Here is a 27,091-nt window from a genome sequence, read left to right as displayed (position 1 = left end):
GACTTCAGTGCTCTCTTGATAGTTATGCTCCTGCTCGGGCTATGGGTACAGGCAATCAAATATTATCTTTTTTTAAATCCCCAAATATTGAATTTGTTCAAACAATTAAGTGATCGTGACTTACTTGCAAAATAACTGGTCACCAAGAGATACAGCCATTCTCAAAGCTGTTAGGCTGCTGATTCAAGCTCAGAAACTGTTTTAAACTCAGTGGCAGCTCAGCTTCTCTAACTCCCCCATACAGCAACATCACGGGTTTCACATCATGCCTTCTTGCTGGCGTTCTATTAGAACTATGCTAACACACCATTCAACGCATCTTTTGTTTCTCTCCCCACAACGTTCACTATGTACTTCAATTGTGGTATGTCATGGTTTGGGCCGGACTGGCCACTCAGGCAGAACCATTATAAACATCCTTCAGAATAACCTACCAGTACAAGAGAATTTTTTTGTATGTCTGTATGTATGTGTATATATATGTATATATGTCAATCTTTATCTGAATTATCACCTTTAAAAGAAGTTCAAATGCTTTATTTTTTAGCTATATCTACCATGTGACATCTGTGACATACCTGTGACATCTATTAACAGACAGAACTCCACAGAGGTTATATAGCTGTGGGGTTTTTTAATATGAGATTATTTTCATATATGTAGTTCTTCTGCAATAGATATTTATCAAGTGCTGATGGGCTGATAAACTGATTATACCACTACTTGCCATAAAAGCTGACAGTATTCCTTATTCCACCTTACTTTTTAAAAAACAAGAAAAAAGAAAAAAAAAAGAGAACCTTCTTCCCCTCGCTACTGAGCAGAGACAACCCTGGAAATAATAAAATATCATATATTTTTATCTTAAAAATTTCCCTTCTAGATAGATCTGTATTCTTTAGGTGCCACTTTGCATTTTAAAAACAAGCAAAGCTTGTTTTATTGCACCTATTTACATTTCTTATATTCTATTCATGCTACAACACGCTTCACAGACTGAAGCTGAAAATCCTTATTAAAGATGGGGCTAAAACATTTTTTATTCTCTCACAACCCCTGGAACTTTTCAGTGGCCTTAGCATGTGAGAATCTGTATATTTAAAAGTCTCTGGGAAGAGCGTGAAAGTGGCTGTTATTTTATGCCAAGGCTAATATTGCAATATACTGGCCACACTTTTATGGCCACACATAACCAACCTTTCGATAGACCCTTCATGACTGAGTGATTAAAGAATAACATTTGTAATTGTATAGCTTTTTTTTAATGACATGGCTGAAATAGAGCCCATTGTATGCTATATGGTCTCTTAAAATACGGGGTGAAAATTCTGTTAAAACAGCAAAAAGTTTCCAGTTGACTCAGGTTAGAAAAATAATGAAACTCAATGACCGCTGCATTCTGCTGCATATGAAAAACAGTGAGCTATATTTCTCCTGTGTCACAGAATACAAAAAGGAAGTAGAAACATGGAAGAGATTCAAGGTAATGCAAGACTGAAATGAGGAACCACACTCCTCATGACTGAATCAGCCCTCAAATAATAAATAGGGAAAAAAATGCCAAACTTACGGACTAATGTTCACACGGACGGACAGCACTGATTAACGTGTCGGAGGTAACACAACATTAAATCAAGCTACGCTGTGTATAAGGCAAAGCCCGTGTGCCCCCACCTTATACCTGAGGACATAATCAAGGGATACAGTCACCGTTTATCTTTAGACAACCTCCGCTTGAGCGAGGTCCAGGCAGCACTACCACCAATCCCTCCAGAGCCGGAGTCAGGTTTCACCATGTTTCCACCACTCAAAGCATCGCCCTGGGGTGAGTGGTTGCCCTGGCATGGATCGGCACTCTGGCAATCAGACTAAATCCATGAAAAGGCAGACAGTTGAGGCTGCCGAAAAAAGAGTTGAAAGAACTGAAATTGTATTACTTTGCAAGAGTTTGCATGGCATAGCAAAGATCACAGAATCACCTCCTCAGAAGACAAATTCTTCACAGAAGTAACAGGTGATATCACAGCACAAAATGAATAGACCATTAGCCTTCAGCAAATGGGGTATTTATTGTTTTTAAATTGTACATTAGTGCTCAAGCAACAATGATATTTATACTGCACATCAAACTGCAAGAATAAGAAAGTAGTGAGCTAAAACTGAGGACTTAGATTAGTGATCTTGTATGCCCTGAGGGAGTATGAGATCTAAATAGATGCACACATAAAGTAAATAAGACACAATGATACTGGGGAAATAATGCCAACTGAGCAATAGGAAAAGGCTATTGTTCAGAAATGTCCAATGGATATTAGACTCCAATCTCAATAATCATTTTGGAGAGAACAATCCTGAAACAAGGCTAAGCACAGAGCTAAAAGCACCTCCAAGACAAGCACGGGCCGGTCCTTTTACAGCACCATGGCCAGAAAGCAGCATACGTTCCTCCACACATAGCACTCAGAACGAGCTGACATATACCAGAATGCCCTACGGTCATTTCATATCTGTATTTAGAAGATTTCCTCAGATGAGTAAACCGAAACATCAACATATCAGTATTAAAAATTCTAGTTTCTTCCTTCAGCTTTTAAGTTGTAGATATTAACAAAGATGAAATGTTATCTATTCAAATAGAAAAGTAAATTTGACCTCAGCGCATTAGTGTTAAACCAAAATGCGTTGTTTTGATATTTACAAGATGCCAGAATTAGCTGTGCTTCATAGTCAGCCTCATACATCCTTGCTGAAACAGCCTTGCAAAAGTCCCTCTGGAGGAGGAGAGATGGAAAAAAAAAAAAAAAAAAAAAAAAAAAAACAAACAGTTACCAGCAGAGGATTTACAAAGCAAACTTCAAAAATATTGAGCTGAGCATTTGAGCTCTGTAGACAAAGGATTCATGAAGCCCAAACTGGAAGCAGATTCTACATATATGTAAAATCATTTCCAGCACGAGCTAAGAAGCAGCCAGTGATTGCCAAAGCTGCTGCCGAGGATGAAATCTGCTATCCAGGGGGCAATGGAGGGTGCCACGTAGATTAATGAGAAATCATTAGTTTGCAAAAGCTACACTCCTCACAATTTGTCCACACACCATTACATTTGTCTGGCAAAATATTAGACAAAGAACCATTATTTTGAGACGTTTTGGCCATGTAGAACTGCTGTTAGACAGTTTACTAGTGAGACACACTGAGCACTCAAAGCTCAGGCACTGAGCAAAGCAGACATGCAAAAGAGACTGGTTTTAACCAATGTCTCAATAGTCAATAATAACAAGTAGTGGCAACACAGTAAACACTGCAGTGGCATCAGTGCCAGGCTGTGCTGTGGGTGGCTGGAGGAGGCCCTAATCGCTACCAGAAGAAACATCCACACTGCTTCCGAACATCTCTCAGTGATACACCGGCATAAAGTCCTGTACAGCCTTCAAGGATTTCTAATTTTTATTTTATTCGCTCCTTATTTCAACAACAAAAGATCCTGCACGCTTTTAGAGGAATATTAATGATGCAAAAGACCCAAGCCTGAACTCTGTGAAAGCCATTACAGTTCGCCGAGAGTAACTGGGCCGATGCCAGCTCAGTTTATTATATCGCCTTTGTTTGTTTCCCTGCAAACACGATGCTACAGTGAACCAGGGGATGTTAATGTACTTCCACGCCATGCTGCGTTTGTTTTTATTGCCAGAACTCCATACTTAATATAGCCAACACCTTCTAGGAGGCGAAGACATCTTAATGAGCTCAGCACAACCATGCACAGAGGCCTACACCAAAGAGCACTGCTCGCCGCCTCCTGAGCAGTTTATTGGGGATCAGTGTCCAAATATTACTGCTGGCTGCGGACTAACTAATGCAGTTTTAACAAGCTGAAAACATCTTGTTAAAATGAGTCTGTCATTGTAAATAAGTGACAGTAAAGTGGGCACACAGTGTAATACATCTACCGAGGCCATCACATGATGGGAGGAATTAGCTTTGGTACTTGGCATGTTTCTATGCTGATAACGGCGGGGGGTTTTGCATATACTTTTTATTCCAGCAATTTCAAAAGAGATCTTACTGTCAACCTGATGCATCTATTTGGTATAAAACAAAATCCCTTCAAAGAACATCCCAGTATCATTAAATTGTACCACTAATAAGCCTGGGCCTGAGAAGCAGTCCTGCCCATCCCCATGCACTGAGAAAGCATTATCCCGGGCAAACCCTCTGATCTCAGCCTTTAAAAGTACATACAGTACCATACTAGAGTAACACCAGGTTAGTACTACTCTACTGACCTGCACCACTACATATGGTTCATGTACATACATAGCTCTACTCAAGATAGTAGGATGTGCTTCCAGAGAGATGGGATTCAGTCTCAGCCCAGCATCGCACCAGAGTAGCACGAGATCTGCTTTAAGGCTTAAACTGAATCCGTGCACTTACCTGTGCATTTACAAGCAAGGCCAAGTGCAAGGTCCTACAGCTGGGTCAGGGCAATCCCAAGCACAAATACAGGCTCGGCGGGGAATAGCTGGAGAGCAGCCCTGAGGAGAAGGACCTGGGGGTGCTGATTGACGAGAAGCTCAACGTGAGCCAGCAGTGTGCGATCGCAACCCAGAAGGCCAACCGTATCCTGGGCCGCATCAAAAGTAGTGTGGCCAACAGGTCAAAGGAGGTGATTCTGCCCCTCTACTCCACTCTCGTGAGGCCCCACCTGGAGTACTGCATCCAGCTCTGGAGTCCCCAACATAAGAAGAACGTAGACCTGTTGGAGTGGGTCCAGAGGAGGGCCACAAAGATGATCCGAGGGCTGGAGCACCTCTCCTATAAGGACAGGCTGAGAGAGTTGGGGTTGTTCAGCCTGGAGAACAGAAGGCTCTGTGAAGACCTTAGAGCGGCCTTCCAGTACCTAAAGGGGGCCTCCAGGAGAATTGGAGAAAGACTTTTTGCTCAGGCATGTAGTGATAGGACAAGGGGGAATGGCTGCAAACTGGAAGAGGGTAGACTTAGATTACATATTAGGAAGAAACTTTTCACTCTGAGGGTGGTGAGGCACTGGCTCAGGTTGCCCAGAGAAGTTGTGACTGCCCCATCCCTGGAGGTGTTCAAGGCCAGGCTGGATGGGGCTTGAAGCAACCTGGGCTGGGGGGAGGTGTTCCTGCCCAGGGCAGGGGGGTTGGAACTAGATGGTGTGTAAGGTCCCTTCCAACCTAAACCATTCTATGATTCTAAGTACGGACCTCCTTACAGGCTATATACAACTTAAAGTAAGATTGTTATAGCAACATACAGCCCTCCCTCCACACACACATTTCTGAGAAAGTTCTTTTGCACTGCCCTGAGAATAGAAAGAAACCTTCAGATTCAAATATAAATAAAAGTAGGTCTGGTGTAGCGCTCCCCTGCTCAGCCAGAAAAATATAAACAAAACTCAGTAACAAAACAGAGTTCCCCAGAAGAGACAGCCATAGAGAAGCACCTTAAACCCAACGCCTCCTTCCACTATGAGTAACTTTTCACATTGATTTTCCAAGCACTGGAAGTTTTTTAGTAAGTTACCAACCCCTGCCAATGAGGGTCATATATGCAAGAAGTCCAAATCTGCATTAAAAAAAATAAAAGTTTGAGGTAATTCTGGGTGAATAGCATCACAGCTATTTCTACATGACTGACTCCTCTTGCAATTTTATACATCTCTTAGCGTTCTTCTCCGCAGTGGACCAGGAACTTTCCCCTTGACACTGTGCATGATGTTTTTCAGTTGTTTACAGTCATACAAAAATCAGATTGAAAGAAGTAAAGCTCTCTTAAAGAATCTCAAAGTATTTTTTACGCATTTAAAATTGTAAGCCTGCTGGCAACTAAAATGTGGCGACAAATACAGCTGATTCACGGGAAAATAGAATAAACATACCATGATTTATAGTTTTATGATTTACCACAGAAAAGCAACTGAGATGTCTGGACCGCTGCAATTTTCTACTCCTTCCCAGGCTTGGATTGTTCCCAATTAGAGCAAAGTATTCCAATTATTTTGAAATCTGATTGGTTTAAAAAAAAAAAAAAAAAAGGTACGCTGCAGACAGGACCACAAGATAAAGCTATTTGACTGAAAAAAAAGAAAGGAGCTGAAAAGCACTCAGCAATACTCTGTGACTAAGCGTCTGGGTAGGGGCAGGTGAATCACAAGTGCAAGACTGCATGTGTCACTGCCTGGCAGCAGCCGTTCGTAATCCAGGCTGAGGTGTAAAGGTTGCACGGTTTGCATTGACCTGTGTAGGCTGCTGGAAGACTTGGGAACTGATTAGATCCTGTTGCTCCTCCATCTACGGCTTCCCCTCGCGAGGCCAAGGGCTCCTCATCCATTTGTCCCACACAGCCTTCTGAGGCTCTTCAAACGGGCAGCTGCAGCAGATCATTGCAGCAGCATTAGCTGTGCTTCCTACATTACTAAGCTGTGGCTGCATTATAGATGCTGGCTGTATGACTGCTGCGTGCTCTCATCTTTCTGGGTACTATTCCTGACAGCGGCAAGCCAAAAACCAAAGAGACCGGGTCTTAAAGGCCAAGGAATATTATATGCATCATTTCAACCTATCATCAGCTCAAAAAAAAGCCAACCATCAAACCTTTTTTCTTTTTAAGCTTAGCTTAGTCAAAGTCAACCTTGTTCTAGCTTATTAAGAAACATTTATCAATTTCACATCCTTCCAGTACTTCTACAGAAATACAAAAGAACGTCAAATAAAATGTTTAAATCCATATACATACTTGAAATAAGCATCACCATACTTCATAGAAACAGTAAATTAGCCAAGATCCTTCTTCCAGCATTCTTTTCTGTGGTAAAAAGTAGTGCTATGAAATGGCTTCTTTCAATATTCTTGCTTATCTGTACCATTATTGTGAACATGAAAGATGAAAGGGACACTTGGAGGGCAGCCCTATACCCAAGCCCAGGCCCAGCACCAGGATTTTGCTGGTGAAGGAGAGAGCACAAAGGGACATTATGAAAGGTCCTTGTACTGATCTTCTACACAGGTACACATTTTTACCCTTCTTGTATATAAACTCACTCTCCCTCTGAGTGATCTACCATTTTTTCTGCTTTGGTGACTTGTCCCTGGTAAATCAAGCTGAAAACAATCTAAAAAAATAAAGTATCAGTGAGAGTTTTCTGATTTGGGGCTCAATATTCAGAACTGTAGAAAGTATATTGCATAATATTTTCTGTCAACAATACCAGATGCATTTCTACTATAAATAATTTGTGGGATATTTATTTATTGACCAGACATTGTTATATCTTGATCTTAATTATATTTCGTATAATTTGGTAACTGAGCAACGGTTAAGGACCACACCTGACCCCTTTATAAAGCTGTCGGCAGTGTTCCTTCAGAGGTAGAATCCTGGGGTTGAATATGAAACTTCAGCTGAATTGTTATGGCACAACTGCAACTAAACAGCAGCAAAGCTACTCTGGTTTAGGCCAATACAAAAGCTTACAGAAAGGGAAAAAGCACATAGCTAAATCTATACCAAAATATAAATAGATGATAATTTAAACCCCAAATACATCATTTCATCCTGCAGTACATCTTCCTAAATTTGAGCTCCAACCTCTAACAAATGCTCTCTGCGAATGCAGGATTTTTCTCTGTCAGACAATCTGCAGACAGTTTTGGACAGGTAACTCACAACAGCCTGTTCCTTTTGCCTGGATGCAGGGAGCATGGCTAAAAGGCCAGAGACAGTAACTTCAAGGACCAAATCTTAATGCACATGGGTAGAGAAGGAACCATTCATCACCTAAACTGTTTTAAAGCCAATCCTGTTTCTTAGGCTGGAGACAGTGGCTTGCCCATGTAAAGCAAATTTGAAGATCAGGGTTCTTGACGTGGTAGATTAGGCTCTTCTTCCAAGCATTTTGCTTGCTGTGTAATTCAATCATTAACAACCTTTGTGCCAGTTCCAGATAAAAACATCCTTAATGTCTTTTAAAGGCAGCATTTTTTCTCCTGAAATGAAAACCTTTTCAGGTTGTTTTTTTTTTTTTTTTTTTTTTTAGCCACAAAAAAAAATCTTGCTGCCAGTACTAGTAATACATTAATTATTTAACTGAAATAAATGCATCTGTTAATGTGTTTAATTAAGCATACAAAGCTCTTTATTTGATGTTATTTGTATTTAAGATTTTCTGTTTTCCCTGAAGTATTTATTATCCAAGGCATGATTCTTCTAATCTTAGATATACTCTGGGACTGAAGTACTATTTTATATCAGCATTTCTCAGCTGCTTTTATCACGAATAGATATATTACAAACCATGTTAATGAACTGCTTAGTATTCATGTATTAGACTTTTCCTCATTTTATATGGAAATAATACTATAAAAATTCTAAGAATACTAGTTTTATGTGCATGATAATGATGAGATTCAAAGCAAATAAGAAGGAGGAAATCTGTGGTGGCAGTGAATATGAAATGGATTAGTACATCGTCAATGTGCTTTACATTGGTATAAAATTATTAAGCATGTAATTAAGTAGGATCAATTGCACTGTTTGTTTTGGGGGTAATGTTTTAGCTATTTTAGATGTTTCATCTTTAAGAATTTAATTTCACACTTTAATGATCTTCTTGTAATTTCCTCCTCCTGCTATGAAGTCACATAGTCAGGTTACGCATGAAATCCACTACATATCAGGAAGTGACTAGGGTGGAAGGCCAGGCCAAAGTCACTGCAAAGGAAGATAAGAACAAGGCAAATTAAATAATTTTGTAAATACAAAAATAGTGCAGTTCAACTGACCTTATTCATCAGATGCATTCAAATCCCTAGGATTGTTAGCAGGAAAGAAATTATATAGTTACTTGCAGCAACTGTAGCTTTGACCTGGCTGACCTCAGAGACATCTCCAGTGCAGCCAAAGTGAAAGGAGATTTGGCGTTATAGGAGCCTAATGAGTAAATCCGTCAGCCTTCAGTACACTTATCTACATGCAGGTCACAGAAATAAATAAAAAACTAGAACTCCAACGTAGGGTAAGGTGGAGAGAGAGTCTTCTCTGGCTTGGACAGAAATCTTACTACTGCGTTACTGAATAAAAACCCAACTGTGAAAATAGGTCTGCTATTAAACTGAATTGTCTCATTTTGAACAGGGAATTACAAATCAATGAAACAAAGCACTTGTTACTATGGAAAATCCAATGTCTGAGTAGGTTCCCTTATTAATTTTATATGCTGGATAAAGCGCACGCTGCCCCTGCGGTCCCAGCTGACCCCATGTTCTCCTGTACATGACTTCCCAGGGAGTGAAAGCAGAGCTACGGCCACCAGCAACACTCTGGACTGAGGGGAGTGAGGAGGTTGGAGACAAATTCATTGAAAGGCAAGGCAACAACAGGTGCCCTTCATTTTACTGAAAATATAGTCAGAGAAGATAGATTTCAGTAAGAATAACATAGCTTTATTTTATTATTGTACTGAGAGGGTATCATACTATATAATTTCTCTCTTAATAGTAGAGCAGATATCTATTATTTATACTATCCATTATTTGTACCTGGTGTTTGTACTTGAACTTACCATTGGCACTTGTAACTTAAATTACCTCTTGCAACAAGAAGGTAGAAAACCAAAGATGGCAGCACTTTAGTGATCTACCTTAGACAACTTTAGATTAAACAGTTTAATATCAGCTAAAATATCAAATAGCCCAGTATAGAAGTAGAGCAGAAAAAGTCAGAATGAGTTAAAAAATGCCATCTCCTTATTGTCTATAGCCTGAGCATAAAGGTGGTGAGAGACACTCTTTGTAGCCTTGGCATCCTTATGAATGCTTAAGAAATGAAGCAGAGAAGAAACACTTTAGAGGTAATTATATTATAAGATTAAAAAAAAGAAAGAAAGAAAAGAACCAAAATTATTTTTTTCCCACCTAGATTTTGTTTCAACACTTAAATGATAAGTTTGCCACATCTTTACTTTGAAGTAACTCATGCTATTGCAAATAGACGATTAACAGCTATACCTTCTAAGAAGCTGTGCCTTTAATGAGGATATAAATGTCAGATGCTAAAAAGTAATTTAGCATTGTCCATGAGGAAATATATACAGAAACTCGGGTCCAATCTTATAAATGCCTGTTCTCGTGAGTAGAACTAAATCAAAATTATTTCATATTGGGCATATCCAAGTTTTATATACAATTTAAGACCTGTTTCTGAGGGCACAGCTCACAGACCTGCAAAGTAGATGCATCAAAATCCATGTGCATCTTTGAATAATGTAAGATGAAGGCGTTAAGGAATGCAGACTTTAAAATGTTTCACTTGGCACAGTTTGACCCAGAAGTACTGGGGTATGAGTAAGAGATGCTAAAACATGGACTTCTGGATTAGAGCTGTACATCCGTAAATTAACACAAGGAACTAAATCCTGAAGGATACTTTTTGAAATGAAATCTTTTCCATCATTTCCTTTTCTGCTTTAATAGAAGGCTAAAATGTAGCACAGTTGAATCCAGACTGCTGGCTACAGTGAGTTACAGTCCTTTGTCGTACTTACTCATTATTCTTTGTGAGCAGAGGTTTTTGTTTTGCATTATTTCTTCATCCATAGCAAAGCGCCCTCTTTGCTGACTAAAACTACTGTGCATTTTATCACTAATAACACATCTAAACTCTCATTTTAAATCACAGCCCTATTTTCAAAAAGAGCAATTTTACTTTTCTTCCAGAAAGCCATCTGCTTGCTAATGAGAGTTGTTTTCATCAGTAATTTTGAGAAGAAAAATGGTTATTAGACTTTAGCACTTTTTAAGTGACAAATAAAGAAAACCACCCAGCCCACTATTTAAATACACTACATTTCTCCCAGTACAGGATCTCCAGGCCAGATGTATCATTATAATTATAAACGTTTGTAATGAGTCTCGGTGCAATTGTTGCCCACAGTGAAGTAGCATCACCTCAGATAAAAATCTTTCAACAAGAAATTTCATACATAAGATTGCTGTAATTTATGAATCCCTGCATTATCAAAAATTACCTTTTTATACTAGCAAAGCCAAAAAGGCTTTCGATGATGCTATATGTACTCACTTTTTTTTTTCTAAATATGTTTTTCAATTTTATCAATGGCTAATCAATAGACAATGCCGAGATACAGTAATTTCTCTACCTCCTTTTTACCAAAGCTATTCCTGGTAGAGAGTGCAATGACAGCCTAACAATCAACACTCTCACAGTCATCTTCATATTGGGCTGAATTATCCTCCTTAAGGTGCATTCCCCATTTCCCAACTCTCTTTTACTGGTGTTGACTATTGAACAGCAGTAGCGTGACAAGACAGCGAGAGGCAAAATTAACAGGAAGATAAAAACTGAGACAGAAAATGAAAGAATAAGAATTTGGACATCAGTGCAAAGGACGAGACCTATGAGAGGGGAAAGGGAATCTGTTTAGGATAATGATAAAGAAATACAGAGGATGAAAAATAGTTTTCATAGTAGTTTTAGTAGTTTTGTCAGCAGAACTAAGAAAAAGACAAGAAAAGAAAAGTGGGAAAATAATGATTAAAGCAACAGCGAGGACTAGGGCTAAACAAAAACAGATGTGTGAAAATGCAGAGCTGGAGTGAAAGGGATAACTGAGGTACACAAGGCCCTGAAAGAGTTGCAAGGACGTAAGTATGGAAGGAAAGAGGAGAAAAGAAAAAAGTAGTAAAACTGGTAAGTGATAAAAGCAAATTAAATGGATTACAAATGAATACGTGTGGAAATAGGGACAAAAACATCATGGAAAAAAATTCAAATCAGTACACATTAAACTAAATAAAGAGCTTTTTAAAAACAAACAAACAAAAAACAAACAAACAAACAAAAAAACACATTGCAACCTCACATCTCTCCCCTCCATCACTTGCCTAATGATCAGTTACTGCCCTGCTCTTTCAGGCATCTTTTGCCCCAGTGTATCTTAGAGACTTGCTGGTGCAGTTTCTTTCAACCACAGTGCTATCATTTAGCTCCTTACCGGGGTCTCCTACATTGACAGTGCAGGAGACACAGCCCTCCTGTGAAACCAGAGAGGACTGCATCTGTACCTCAAAGCCCAAACTGTGATTAACACTGAAACATGTGTCTTATCTGTGGCCAAAACCTGTCAAAAAGGTCAATGCTAAGGGGGGAAGGAAAAAAAAAAAAAAGTCATTAGGTTAGGCTTACCAGCCGGCACAACCTCATGAAAGAGAAACTGTGCCAAGTCTTTCCATTTCTTCTTGCCACGTACACTTTTTTTTTGGGTGCAATTTATAGCTTAGCTATGGAAATAAAATTGCTTTGAGTTAAAAACTTAAAAACAAAGTCTTGGTCAAAGTATGAATTACTTTTATAGGTTTTCGAAAGATTGATCTTTTCATTTTCTTGTCTTATGAGTATATATCCCATTAGATCTGCTTCTGTGTAGGAAGTGCAATTTTAGCAAGCAATTAATCCATAAATGAGCTGTTTCAGAGTTTTAGGTATTGGGCATCATCCTTCAAAGCCCCTATCCTGGCCTTGTATTATACCTACATGTTTCCACAGACCTTAAAAGAGGCTCATTTTGTCGGCAATCATTTAATTGAATTCCCCGTGAACCAGTTTTGGAAAATCATGCACAAGATAATCAGCCGTAGACAAAAAGAAAAAAAAGGTAGTATTTCTAATGACCATGTCACCGAGAGACACAATGACCTTTAAGTCCTTCAATACTTAACTTCTTGTTGCATACTTTATTCAAAAAAAAAAAAAAAATGCAGCCAGAGAGCTACAGAAATTATTCCTGTTTGGACCTGGACCTCTTGTCAGGAATGCTGAATTTCTGTGCAATAACGACACCATGATTTCCCATGTAGTTCTCAGCTTTCACGTAGACCAGACATTCTGTGATTTTGACACCACACCCCCCTCAAAATTCATAAATAAGCATTTTGAAAAATTTGCCTTTTGTAGAAAGGCAAAAAGAAATCTAAGGCTGCATTTTATGTACTCAGATGGTCCCATAAACTCTAGCGCTTTCCTGAGTACAAGGGAAAATCTTGTCTAAAGATCTTTTCATATTACTAGCTGAAACATTTAACAAACAAAGGAATTCTTCTTTCTTAAACTTTTGGTGCAGCACACAGATCTGCTACACATTTGCAAGATGTGAATCATTACTAGTAAACCAGAAACGAGCTAGCCTTACAAAAACCTATTGGCTGATAATAAAAGTTAATGTAACTATTTATACTGGTAATCTGTAAATAATTGCTTAAACACCTGCATGTATAACAGTAACACTAACTTTGGAATGATAATCAAAATCTAGTGCAGTCTTCAACTACCCTTTAAGGCAATTACGTTTGGCTGAAAAAGGACCGAGTGTATGGACTATGTAAAGGACAATGTTAAAGAACATTCAGACTGAAAAACAGTAGAAATGAATACACAGAACAGAAAATAAACTATATTAAAAAAAGTTATTGAATGCTTTTAGCCTTTAAAATTAATTAAAAAAAAAAAATAGCAGAAGCGAGTAATTCTATTTTACCTGACTGTAGCATGTCACTTTCAAAACAATCATTTACGAAAAAAGTATTTTTTTATTCACAAAATTGAAATTGCAGCCCCCTAGAGAATGGATGCTGCCGGAAGCCAAGCCCCTGTTGCTAACCCTTTACAGACAGGGCAGCAGTGCCCGACAAGTCAGCAGGAACAGGACTCGCTGCACTTCTGACACCAGTCGGACAGACTTACGCTTTGCTCTTGCAAGATCCTTGTGTTCAGTACGGTGTAAATTTTACTTCCCGCAGTGTTACCTGGCTGACAGGGTATATGATACATACAATAGGTGCTCAGTGTACCATGGCATTCCTCAAGCACTTTGTTATCTATCCTTTCAAACATTCCTAGGTCTTCCTATCCTACTCCAGTTCCTATAGTTATCATGGACACATAGTGCCACCCTTTATTATTAAAAAAATATAAAATAAAAATTTAAAAGCTGGCACAAGCTTAGTCATTCCATACTTCAGATGGCAGAATGCGATGCAGCTCCAAGCAAAAGCCACATAACCGCCTTCTGGTGTGGCCCATCAGCTCACGTTCAGCGCTGCACCAGCAGTCAGCGTTACACCAGCACATCTGCTCGCCTTTCGTTCGCCGCAAGTTTAGATCTGTACGTGGGCTGTACAGACATAGCCCACCTAATTCTGGGATCAGACAGAGGTAGCCCTCTGATGGTCTGACCAGATGCCCACCCAGGCGCTCACTCACTCCCCCGCCTCAACAGCACGTGAGGGGACATCAGACGGCAAAGCTCATCAGTGGAGATAAAACACTCACCAGTTACTGTCACAGGCGAAACACACTCGTGTTTTAGAAGATTAATATAATTCAGAGCCAGACTGCAGTCCCTGTCAGGAGAACCTGCTTCAGCGTGCGCTCCTCAGCACAAGACACAGTTTCCTCAGGAAATATCCACCTGCTCCTCCACGGCCACCTCTGGGGCCTGCAGCACCTCCGCCCCCCCGCCCTGTCCTCCTCCTCAGCCCAGGGCGGTCACAGGACCATTCCTTTCCTCATTCCTCAGTGCCCGGCAGCATTTTTCCCTCTCATAAATACATCTCACCCAGAGGTGCCGCCAGCGCTGTTGACTGGCCCAGCTGTGCCCTGCCCCGCGCAACCAGCTGGAACCGGCATGGGGCAGCCCCGGCCTCTCCTCACAGGGGTCCTGGCCCTGGCTGCCAACACCCAGACACACGCACATGGTACAGGTCCTAATAATAATAATAATAATATGGAGGCCACAGCCACACGTTTAAGCATACCAAGTATTCAAAAACTGAACAAATTGGTTTTATTCAGAGAAGGATAATGCACAGGTTCCAGTGATTTGACTACGTGCTTGTGTCTCAGAAGTAGTATCACCATCCGTTGGGAAATTATAGAAAGGAATTGCCTCTAAATGTTCTCTAGGGCCTCCATACCATTGCTTATACACTAGCTCTGACAGAAAATAAGTTCATAAAACATAGATGTTATTCCCTGGCGCAAGAGGAATGCTCCCCTGTGCCCAAGGATGGGGCGGCCCAGAGGGAACAGGAGCAAAGTTAGTGGTGAGAGATGGAGGAACATGCCCAAAGAACAAAGACCACTAGGCCTCATCAGCACTGGTCCCAAAGGCCACGGTAGTACAACCTGAACTTATCCAGATCAACTGCAACGTAGCCTTTGTCTCAACGGGGTGTTTCTCTATAACCTTTCCAAAAAGCTTAGAGGGCACGAGCACCATCGACATTCGTCCTTTCCAGACTGTTTGCTCTAATATTCCATTAACTACCAGGACCATCAGCAATCCCATCACACCATCAAAACGACCTTTCCTGGAGGGGCCGAGCACGGCAGCTTTCCCAAACGACATGGTAAGGAGAAAGCAGAGGTCAGAAGCTGAAGCCCAGTTAGGAGTCAAGCAGGTGTTCACCACAGGGAAAGAGGGCAGATGATGGCAAACTATCTGAACGGGATCAAGCACAGCAGACCCGAGAGGCTATATGCCAGAAAACAGGATGGCAAAAACACCAGCCATAATAAATACATCTTTATACATCTTGTCTTTACCAGTGGTTACCAAACACAGTAGCTTTGCCAGGGTAAACTGCAAGGATGCCTCAGTGGGAAGTGTGTTTTCTTTCACGTCTGTAAAAAAGTTATCGGGAAAGTTAATCCTACTTCAAAACATTCATCTTGTCCTGTCAGAAGCGCTTGTTTTCACGAGCTAACATAAAAGCATGGCAATATTTCACTGCTGCGTTGAGCATTTAACTTAATTTTATGTAACTAGCAGCAGTTTCATCAAATTTGTTGACATTTCTCATTTTGTTGTGGTTCACTTCCTACAAGAGCTTTAGAAGTGAAGTTTTACACTACTGATATGAAAGATCCTGATTCAGAGAGGAAAAAGTGAGTATACATACATCAACTCAAAGCAGCTTAAATTAATATGACCAGTGATATGGTCAAGTATCTTGCTGAAGAGGAGGCGTAAGCAGCTATTTTATGTAGCAGGTTCCTTGTTCAACAGTAACTACAGACAGCAAAATTATAGAGTGAAAAGACGTGACCACATTTTTCCCCTCATGTCCAGCGCTTTCTTCATTTACCTTCAGTAGCCTCATGGCAGCTCATCTTCAAAGTATGCAAGTTATTTATTGATCTGGAATTTTCCAAAGCTACTTAAGAGTGGTTTGGGAACCTGGCTTCTATTGAATTTCGATGAATCTACTCATAGAAGAATTAAGAGCTTTACGAAATTTTATCTTTATTGTTTCATACCACAGGAGCAACACAGCATCCAATTATCTTATCCTTTTGCTGGCAAAAGAACTACAATTGAAGTACCCAATTAACAATTTTTAAGCTTGTGAAACTAGTCTCACATAATTAGCATCCAGAGAATGAAAGAAGCTATTTTAGCAAACAAAGTGAGACTTAAGCTTTTAAAGAAGGTATTTCTGGTTGCTGCCTTTCTTTAGCTCCTCCAACTTCAGTTTAATCATGATTATAGAAGATTATATTCCCTCAAAATCCCAGAGAAAGATTATCATGAGGGATAATTTCAACATGTTGTGATAAACCTACATCTACTTAAACTTCTAGAGACAGGGACCATTCAAATTTGCTGATCTGCTAATGGAAACTGGGGTTCTTTCAAGTCAGGACCACTCAGCTACAAATAAATTGTGTGTGTGGCATATATGCAAACAGTCATTCAGATACCATTTAAGAAAGCTCAAAGACGAGAACAACTGTGCCAGGATAACAAAGAAGTGCAGTTGTGGACAACGTGAGAGACAGTTGTAGTCTGGCGGTGCAGAGCGAGTTGCTTTCAGAATGTTGATGTTGCTAAAATAACTAAGTGTCAAGTACTTTCATGTCTTGCCAGCAGCAGATCTCATATTGTACTGTGCTTTTTTTCCCCTCTCATAAGATATTCATGATATTCAAGCAATACTTAAGGTCATAGATGGTTCTAATGGGCAACTGTACCATAACAAAGCACTGCTGCTTGCAACATGCCACAGACTGATATGAAAAGAGCTCAGGGTATACTTGTGCCAGACCTCAAGTCTCTCTTCACCAGGCAAGTATCAGGCATTGTTATAGCACATTCCTCTACTTCATGGCTAAGAGACAATAAACCAGCCCTTGCTGGAACTGCTGCTGCTGCACCAAGCATTACTAAAACCAAACACAATCAATGTGTACAGTTCCAGAAAGAAGCTACAGAAAATAAGCAATTTCATTTCCTGCTCCTTTGTTTCACCTTGCCTTAGCACAAGGCATTCTGACAGACAGGGGTTTGTGAACTAAGATTAGAAAACAATATGCAAGCCAGACGGATTCTGAAGCCGCGAACACACACAAAAATATCCTTAAATACTAAATGGATTGAGTCATTTGCCAATATATCTTTTAGATCTCAACCCTTTTAGTAGGGGGTTGAGGAGGAAACCAGGTAATACTACATCAAATCTAATGTCTAGATTTCTGAATCTATTGATATTCCTTGGGCAAACGCATACCTTATTTACAGATTAAGGTTAGTCACTTTAATTCATATTTTATTCATATTAATATGTTATTCAGAGCTACAACTGTGGAACACAACACACACTGGTACCAAGTCATGCCTGACAAATTTGGTGGCCTTCTATGAAGGGGTTACAGCGGCAGTGGACAAGGGAAGACCAACTGATGTCATCTACTTGGACTTGTGCAAAGCATTTGACACTGTCCCACACGATATCCTGGTCTCTAAATTGAAGAGACATGGATTCGACAAATGGACCACTCGGTGGATAAAGAACTGGCTGGACGGTCATACTCAAAGAGTTGGAGTCAATGGCTCGATGATCAAATGGAAAGCAGTGATGAGTGGCATTCCTCAGGGGTCAGTACTGGGGCCTGTACTGTTCAACATCTTTGTCAGCGACATGGACAGCGGGGTCGAGTGCACCCTCAGCAAGTTTGCCGATGATACCAAGCTGTTTGGTGAGGCAGACACGCTGGAGGGGAGGGATGCCATCCAGAGGGACCTGGACAGGCTGGAGAGGTGGGCCCAGCCAACCTCATGCAGTTCAACAAGGCCAAGTGAAAGGTCCTACATCTGCATCGGGGCAATCCCAAGCACAAATACAGGCTTGGCGGGGAATGGCTGGAGAGCAGCCCTGAGGAGAAGGACCTGGGGGTGCTGTATCCTGGGCTGCATCAGAAGCAGTGTGGCCAGCAGGTCAAAGGAGGTGATTCTGCCCCTCTACTCCACTCTCGTGAGACCCCACCTGAAGTACTGTATCCAGCTCTGGAGTCCCCAACATAAGAAGGACACGGACCTGCTGGAGCGCCACAAGGATGATCCGAGGGCTGGGGAAGGACTTCTTACTAGGGCATGTAGTGATAGGACGAGGGGGAATGGCTTTAAACTGGAAGAGGACAGGTTCAGATTGAACATTAGGAAGAAGTTTTTCCCTGTGAGGGTGGTGAGGCCCTGGCACAGGTTGCCCAGAGAGGTTGCTGAGGCCCCATCCCTGGAGGTGTTCGAGGCCAGGCTGGACGTGGCCTTGGGCAACCTGGGCTGGTGGGAGGTGTCCCTGCCTATGGCAGGGTGGTTGGAACTCAATGATCTTCAAGGTCCCTTCCAACCTAAACCATTCTATGATTCTATGAAAGTGACAATGCTGTAAATTGGATCTTTGAGATACAATTAGTGAACTTCCCTACTTATGCCCCTATAAAAGTTGCTGAGATATGCAGATGCTTCAGCTTAAGACCAATACCAGTGGCAAGAATGGTAAAATAAGAAAAAAAAAAAAAAAAAAACAAAAAAAAACCAAAAACTCCCCCCCAAGTAACAGTATTAAACAGATGTTTCCAACTACCAAGTGCCTAAAGCAGACACTAGTGAACAGTCACTAGGGTGAGACAAAAGGTTGTCACTACTTTTGTTTTTTAGACTCTATGCATTTTAACAGTGCATTTGACTTCTGTAGTTGTCCCACCAAAATATTCCAGCAGATGAGTCTACAGACAGCGATTTTTTTTTTTTTTTTCTTTTACAGTAAGGAAGTCCTCTAAATATTTGCATCAACTTCCAGACCAACAGCTATCTGTAAAAGTCTAACGTGTCTGGCCCGATTCTGAGGCATCTGATAGAGTTCTATTGATTTCAAGCAAGCTTGCTGATTTAGCCTACTGAAGAACGTAGCATCATCTGATTAGGTTAAGCAAATTGATTTTTGAATCCTGACTATTTGTGAAACCTTATGAACAACCTAGAGACTTACCGCCCAAGAAAGGATAGAAATTACTTGGTCAAGAGTTTTATTAATACAATTTTTTTTTAAATCAATTTTCTCACAAACAATTCACTAACAGAAAAGCAACAGAATTTGTTCACTAAATTATTCATTACGAATTTCTAAGCCAGGTTCTTTGGTACTATAAAAAGCAGCAGCTCCACCGAGAGCAGAAAGAATTACAGCTGCTAAGAAACAGAAGAGAACGCAGGTACAGGTGCTGTAGGAATTCACTCTGGTTTTACAAAGCTATTTGTGAGACCATTTAGCAGAAGATGGGAAGTAGAAGGGGAACAGACCTTGGATGGAAGCTGCCTGCCGACTCGGAAGGGCACAGGCAGTGACAGGGTACCTCCATCACACTCGTCGGAAGCCCATGGAAGCTGTGCCTGCATAAAGCCCTCCCCCAACCTCTGCCCATGCAGAGACCGAATTCAAGGGTAACTACAAATACCACCTTTTTCTCCTTTCTGTCCAATCCTAGATCTCTTTACTAACGCTAAAAAAGGGACTGGATTGTAGGATTTCAGGTGGATTCCTGAGGAAATCAGTTGATACAGTCATTTGATATGTGTTTGTACAGCCTAATAACTTTCAGGTTCTATTGCAAAACCCAGTTAAAATGCCACCAGGATAGAGGTCACAGTTCTAGTTCCTAGAAGTTTTCTGCAAATAGATGGTTGAGTGACGAGACTAATAAGACTTTTCATATTCTCTCCATGGGAAAAGCTGCACCATGAGAATTTCTCTTCCTTTAGATACCTTGAAATCCCCACAGGAGAGAAGTTAAGAACTTCCACTTGCAGGAAAAGCTTTGATCAATGCTCGCACGTTATTAGAACCCAGAAAACCCTATTACTAGGCACAAATCCACAGAAAATCAATCAAACTCCATTTGTTTATGGCTATAGGAACAACTAGCAATATCTGTCAGGCTACACCAAATAATTCATCGTAGGTAAGTCAGCAAAGAGCTGACAAATAGAGGATGCATTCATCTATAAACAAACAGACACGACTCGGTGCACTAAAACTGGAAGGTGCTGCATCCCTCACATTAAATATTGCATAAGAATATTTTTAAGGTAGTTTATAACTCCTTACATATACCATGATGCAAAGCATCAGCAGGAAAATTCAGGAACTCATCTCTAATGAGAAACAACTTACTTGATGAAGCTACAGTACATACACATATTTCAAGAAATACTACATTTGACAGTAAATTATGCTAACTAAACAAATACAGAACTATCAAGACCAAAACATAATTGCAAACAAATATGTAGGAAAGTTTACCCCAGCATCCCAGTGCTGTCACTCGGTTCTTACGCAGAGCTCTGGGCTGAGTTGAACTGGAAGGGTGAGACAAGGCACCAGACCCAACATTATTACCGTCTCAGCCCGTACAGCCAAGTGTTGCCCAGACACCTCATTAACCAGCAGTTCATTAGCAAAGGGCTATGTAAGCTGTACATGTATAAGGATTCAAACATCTTCCTGCTCTACAACCAAAAAAGCAATGATGCTAACTCCTACCTTTGGCTTAGGACAGCCTAAGTAATGCATCCTGCCGAAACTGCTAGCATTGCAAAGGGGAAGGTGTTCCCAAGAGGAGCAGGCTGGCTGATGTCAGGAAGAGCGTGGGTTTGCTTTCCCACCCTGTCCCCCTTTCTTCAAGCCATCGATAAACTTCAAAGGTTATGTTTTTAATATGCCGTGACTTTGCATGGCATTACTGAACACAGATCACATGGTCCAGTAGAATAAACATGCAGTTCTTGGGAGGAAAATATCCAGGCATCCAGCAAGGTGCTGGGTCTGAAAGTACATGCTAAACATCAGGAGGCGAATTAAAAACTTTGTGTGTGACTGTTTTTATGCTCCTATCACAATATTCATTAGTTACCAGGAAAACTTTTAACTGCAGATACTATGCTTGAAAATATTATAATAGAGAAGACAGTAAGGAATCATCAGTGCAGTAATAAAATCTTAAGTGTACCTGATGCTTCCAACTACAGTATTTTGGTTTTGAGAATCCCAAAGTGTTTCAAAGGCGGTTAATCAGAGCACCCTCACCACAGCCCCGGAGGCAATTTTCCCATCTGTTCCAGAGAACAAACGGTGGAGCAGGAAGGTGCAATCACTGGTGCAATGTTTGCCCAGACAGAAATGGTTTCCAAACATCTTGACCTTCTATCCCTCACTGTAAAGATTAGACTCCTAAATACTGTCTGATGCTTGATATTTTCTTTTCTTTTAGCAGCAAACCACCTTTCTAGCCTTCCTGATTGTCAGCATTGCTTTGATACAAAATACATGGTTCTTCTCTTACATTAAGTGATTATCTTGGGGATAAAATCAGGAAATTCCCTCATTTTCTTCAGAACACAGGAAACAAGGGAACATTAAGATTTAATTTCACCTCATCAGTAGTCTACAAGGCTGATAAGAAAAAGTCTGTAAGGTTGCTACTCCGGTCTTCAGAAGCTCTTAGCCACATTAAAAAAACACAAGGTCTTTTATTATAATTAACCATATTTTATTAAAGCTTTCCCTCATTTTCCTTTCTTTGCTTCTTTCCCCCTCATAGTTTTTACATCTTCTTTCATTCCTCCCTTTGATGTTTGCATGCTTGTCATACTTTTATTGAAAACATTTTGCACTATTCATTCCCACCCCACCTCCCTCTGTTTTAGAGGACCACATTTTTCCTGGGTCTGACTTTGCCTCTGCCCTCTACAGCTCATCTACAGATCAGTGAGAGCGTAGGGAACATATGCTCTGGTGGCAGCGTTCATTACAAAGTGGCACACGTACAAAACACCTTCCATCTCTTCCATTTCTTTTGTCTCTCACCTACACAGGGAATGTAACCTGTTCCCCTTGATATGAAGATTTATTCAGGACTTATTAAAAAAAATTGAAACTGTGCTTTCAATTGTATACTTAGTGCAACTATAAACATTACCATTAAAAGGAAGATAAAATAAAAGTAGCACCTTCTTTACTTACATATGTCTAAAGACTCATCTGAATCATCAGGGCAATCAGGCTCTCCATCGCACAGCCAGTGCTGAGAGACACAAGTCGCGCGATCACGACACAGAAACTCTCCTACGTCACATAACTGATGTTCTTCTGAAAATGAGAATGTGTTAGAATGCAATGGTTAAACATGAAGGAAAATAAAGTGGCACAATGAAAATGAAAGGTGAAAATACAGGGATTCTGAAATCCGAAATCAAAGCAAACAACAGAAATATGAAGTAATAATTTAATGAGATCTCTCATGTTCTTACTTAGGCTGTAGAGCCCTAATACCCAGCTGCAGTGTTCCAGTAGGAACATCCCATAACCCTTCCAACCAGACACAAACAGCATTAGCATAAACTACCTCTATGAAAGAGAATTTTAGATATTTTTTTTTCTCTGTTTCACCATTAAGTAAATTTGTTCACTAGTTAGAAATCAACAAGCTCTAATTTCATCTTATCAGCAGGGAGGTACCCCATTCTTCTCTCCTGCCCCAGAAAATATTTTCAAATTGCTGTTTCAAGTCATTAAATTTCCAAGAATGTATTTTTGTAAGCAGTCAAAGGTCTTTTTAAATAAACACATATATTTTTTACTATTTTTTTAGGTGCAAATTTTAAACGTAGGCCAAATCCTATCTCAGGCTTATATAAAAATGATTTTATATTTCATGTGACAAAGTTGCAAACAAAGGCTTTAGTCATTTACGGTCAACACTGAGGCACCTTGAAAAAAAGAGCCTTAAAAAAAGAGGGTGATTTTGGAAGCCCGGAACACCCAAACTATCTGCTGGATTCAATCACCAAAGTCTGATGTCCTCAAGATCTAGAGCTAATTAACTCAAGACTATTTCATCATTAATGTAAAACTATTCTAACATTAATTAAAGCTCACAAAGCCTCTGATAAAATTACTATAATGCATTGCACAATGTATAAATTACAGTAGTGCCTTCCACATTGCAGATTGCTGGGAAAAGGTTTCTCAAGTATTCTTACACTGATACAAGTGAGAAATAACTACACTGGAGTCAATACGGTTACAAGACAGAAAAGCAGGTATAAATAAGGAGAGAATTAAGCCCAATTCCACTTGTACATCCATCCCTTGGGTTAGCTCGTACCAAAAGCCAACAGATACTGTTATTTTTTGCTTATCGGTATCAGCACACTGTAAGTGGGTGCCCTGTACACGGCTAGCTTCAGTGTCTGCTGAACCGCGCTGCTCTCTTGAGAGACCTTCATTGCTGCAACTGCTGATTAAGTGCTTCGACATTTCGGGAAGCGTTACGATATTCATTTCTTAGTCTGATATGTCTAACATATCTTAGTCTGATATGTCTAACAATTAGCATGATAACAAAAAAAAACACCGTTCCTCAGAACAACTCAACTGGCTTCCTGAAAAAAATAATATGTATATAGTGTCTGCAAAATAGATGTGTTGTCTAATCACTGTAAGATGTGTTTCTAAACATGCTTGTAAAGCTGCCTCTGAGCTTCAAAGGAAAACTCTTACGGCACACTTTTGGGGACATTGATGTGTTATTACTCTTAGGAAATAACAATGGGAACACTTTGTTAAAAGTAACCTATCATTTCATATGCACACACCTCATTTTCAAGGTCAGTCTCTAAAACTATTGATGACTACAGTCAAAGTTGCAGCTATTGCGTAGACACGTTTCCTATTGCTCAACTTAGCTACAACACGGCTTCTATAATTGTGTAGGAACCATATTTTTTATATTTTAATTCCTTGCCTTTACTTCAACAGAAAACAGCACTCAGTCGTTCAAGTTATCTTCTCTGAAAAACGTGAGCGACTATATAATTAAAAGTGTAAGTTTACATGCCCATGGAAGTGGTTTTGCTTAAATCTTTCAGGGAGATGACTAAAGGTCCTGCTTTGATAGTGCTTCTTGAAAAAAACATCTTGAAATTCAGAAAGAGGAAAGGAGTTTGGCAAGTTTCAGCATTGCAAAGACAAACAGTAGGATGAGCAAAACCTGTATGAAGAACTGCTTAATATTTATTTTTATCATATTCTTGAAATCCACAGTAAATTTCTGTTTCTTTATGGAAACCTTGTACTACAGTGTGAACTGTCATTTTCTGTGTGTAACTTCTCTGTTTGTAACAGATCTGGGAATATTAAAACTAGCACAAAACCAGTTATCCACCACGTCCACTTATTTATACCACACAAGAACAACTATTTCTCAGAGGAAAAAAAAAAAAAAAAAAAGCTGAAATGGCTAACTTCATGAATTAAGATTCATAAAATCGAAGTATTTCAATTTTTTCTAAATGCTGTTTTTCACAGATTTCTGAGCTGATAGCTAAGTGGAAAAAAAAATATAATGAACTAATACAAAAATGCAATTGTGAAAACACTTACACAGTCAAGTTTACACAAGCGACTCACTCTGCACGAACCTACTCAATTACCTACATGCAAAATACCTATAGAAAAAGGAATCTTGTTTCTTTCCTAAGTCCTGTCAATAATTGGGTAAAAGAAGAAATCAATGCTGTTATTTATACCAAAATGTAATACTCTGAGTCTAATTATATACTGCAGCAAGCAGAGCCCAGCAGTAAGAAAATCACATTTGAAGCCAATGAAGAATTTCAGTCTAGTTAATAAAGTTTGTAAACAAACCTTACAGTGATGCCAATGAAATCACGGTGGAATGTGCAGAACTGCTTTTTTGTAGCTTTTGGGTGCAATGCCTATATCGAAGCCTGTCCCTAAGTCCTGTGGCTGTCGCTGCAGAAAGCCCAGCAGTAAGGGAGGAAGCCAGGGAAAAAGGGACAGATCCCCATCCTACAGAGTCCTTAACATCGCTCCCTTGGACACATAAAATTTAAAGCAGAGCGAAAGACAACCAGTAAAGTCACACTACTGTTAATTTAAAGACCTTTCCCCTCTGCAACCTTCCCTTATGTTTTATACTTTTATCTGTAATAAAACCCCTTTCACTACTCAATGTCAACTGGCATCCCAGCACTACTGCCAGCTATAATGAACAGGAACCTGACGGAAACCTCTGAGTAACACCATAAATGCCTGAGTAAACGGCCTTCCAACAAGGAGCTACATGGAACAGGGAAGTATCCAACCACCGTGCCCAAGGGTAATGAGAGTCTGACACAAAAAACAGGGAGGTTGCTGATGGGAAATAAGAGATCAACTTTTTTTTTTTTTTTTTTTTCTTTCTTTTCTTTTTTTGAGGAGGAAGATTGACAGTCAGTAAACACTGTTGTAGAGGATTATCAATTGTCTCTTACTCACCAGGTTCTTCTAAAGCTGCAGATGGTCACATATGCCTACACAAATAAATCTTAGGTTTGTTCTTATTTGGGGCAAAAATGATGAAAATAGCCTAACTAACTGGACTAACGAAATTTCGAAAAAGCAACTTCATACACAGCTCAGTTTTGAGCATGTGTGCTTGGAAAAAAGGCTTGTTTTATACTTTTTTTTTTTCTTTAAAGTAGGAATAATTTAGATATTTCCTTCCAATTAAATTTTTAACTTGTATTTTATCCACCAGTACAGAAATTATGAAGATCTAAGCTTTTTATATTCTCTATCTCAAGAAAAACCTAGCAGAGTGAAAAAAACATTAACTTATAAAACTTTGAAAAATAGATCTTGTTTAGAATAAAGCAGCTTAATATTAGCTCAGGACTTCATAGGCTCTGATACTGCTTTTTCAAACTATCTTCTTTTGCCTGCCTATAGAATTATCTTTATTTTTCAGCTGCCATCTTTACAGATTAATTGGACCAGTTAATCATGAACATGCACTAATTAGTGGGTTTATGTTTTTTAAAAACACTTCCTAAAAAATAGTCATCTAAGATGGCCTTATTTTATAACTGCAGAAAACAGTTCTTTTTAGTGACACCTCTCTGCAGACTGTTCCCTTCCGTATTCTGTGTGCTGCACAGGCAGGCTCCCAGCGGATGAGAAAATTCACATTTTTAACTTACCAATTCTTTGAGATACAGAGCAGATGGTTAGAAATCATCTCTCTATGGGTAAATGAAAGCTTTGCCTCCCTAAGGATAGTACGCCGATCCTATGTTGCAAACACCTGGCAATGCCTCTTAGAAGGAAAGTTTCACAGAAAAGCTGGTGCCTTTGTTTTAAAGTGTTTCCAGAGCCAAAAATGCATTTTATTTTATTTTTTTTTTTAAAGACAGGCATATTTTTAAGAGGACAAAGCTCCAAACCTCCATTAGAAAACTAATTACAATTATAATTTATGCAATCACACCACACTTGGAAAAACAAAATTCTGTTATGCTGCTAATAGACAAGGAAAAAAAATAGGCAAATGACCAAACAAAAAACCCAGCGCACAAGACAGTGGCCAAAGTCTGCCTACAACAGGAATGCTCCCCGTTTAATAAGGCAGTTGCGTCTGTAAACACGCGTTCAGCTCCTAAATGATGAGGGACAAAGGTCACTGCCTGTGCTCACATTGACGGGTAGAAGTCAAAGGTAGCCAGATCCTTCTTATTTGAAGGAATGCAATTATGAAAAGCAGGTCATCAGGGTTCTCGAAAAGAACTGTACGGGAGATAACATTTATATAATTGAGTGCTTCTTCAGTTCTAGCATGAGAATGTAAATGATTCACTGTGAATCTAATTAAT

At 39.8% G+C, this 27,091-nt stretch overlaps 1 protein-coding gene across 1 annotated transcript in view; it reads right to left on the bottom strand.

Moving 5' to 3' along the window:
• LRP1B (LDL receptor related protein 1B) overlaps positions 1-27,091 on the bottom strand; it is a gene marked incomplete at both ends in the record, with an annotated part of 773,038 nt that overhangs the window by 570,259 nt on the left and 175,688 nt on the right. The window contains one exon of the mRNA XM_082483434.1: positions 22,401-22,526. Within this exon, the coding sequence (XP_082339560.1) occupies positions 22,401-22,526 (126 nt within the window). The remainder of the gene's footprint in view (positions 1-22,400; positions 22,527-27,091) is intronic.

Source organism: Vanellus vanellus, assembly GCF_965231255.1.
Source record: "Vanellus vanellus genome assembly, chromosome: 5".
NCBI lineage: Eukaryota > Metazoa > Chordata > Aves > Charadriiformes > Charadriidae > Vanellus > Vanellus vanellus.
Note: the sequence above shows the minus strand (reverse complement) of the source record. Positions and strands in the feature narration are given on the sequence as shown.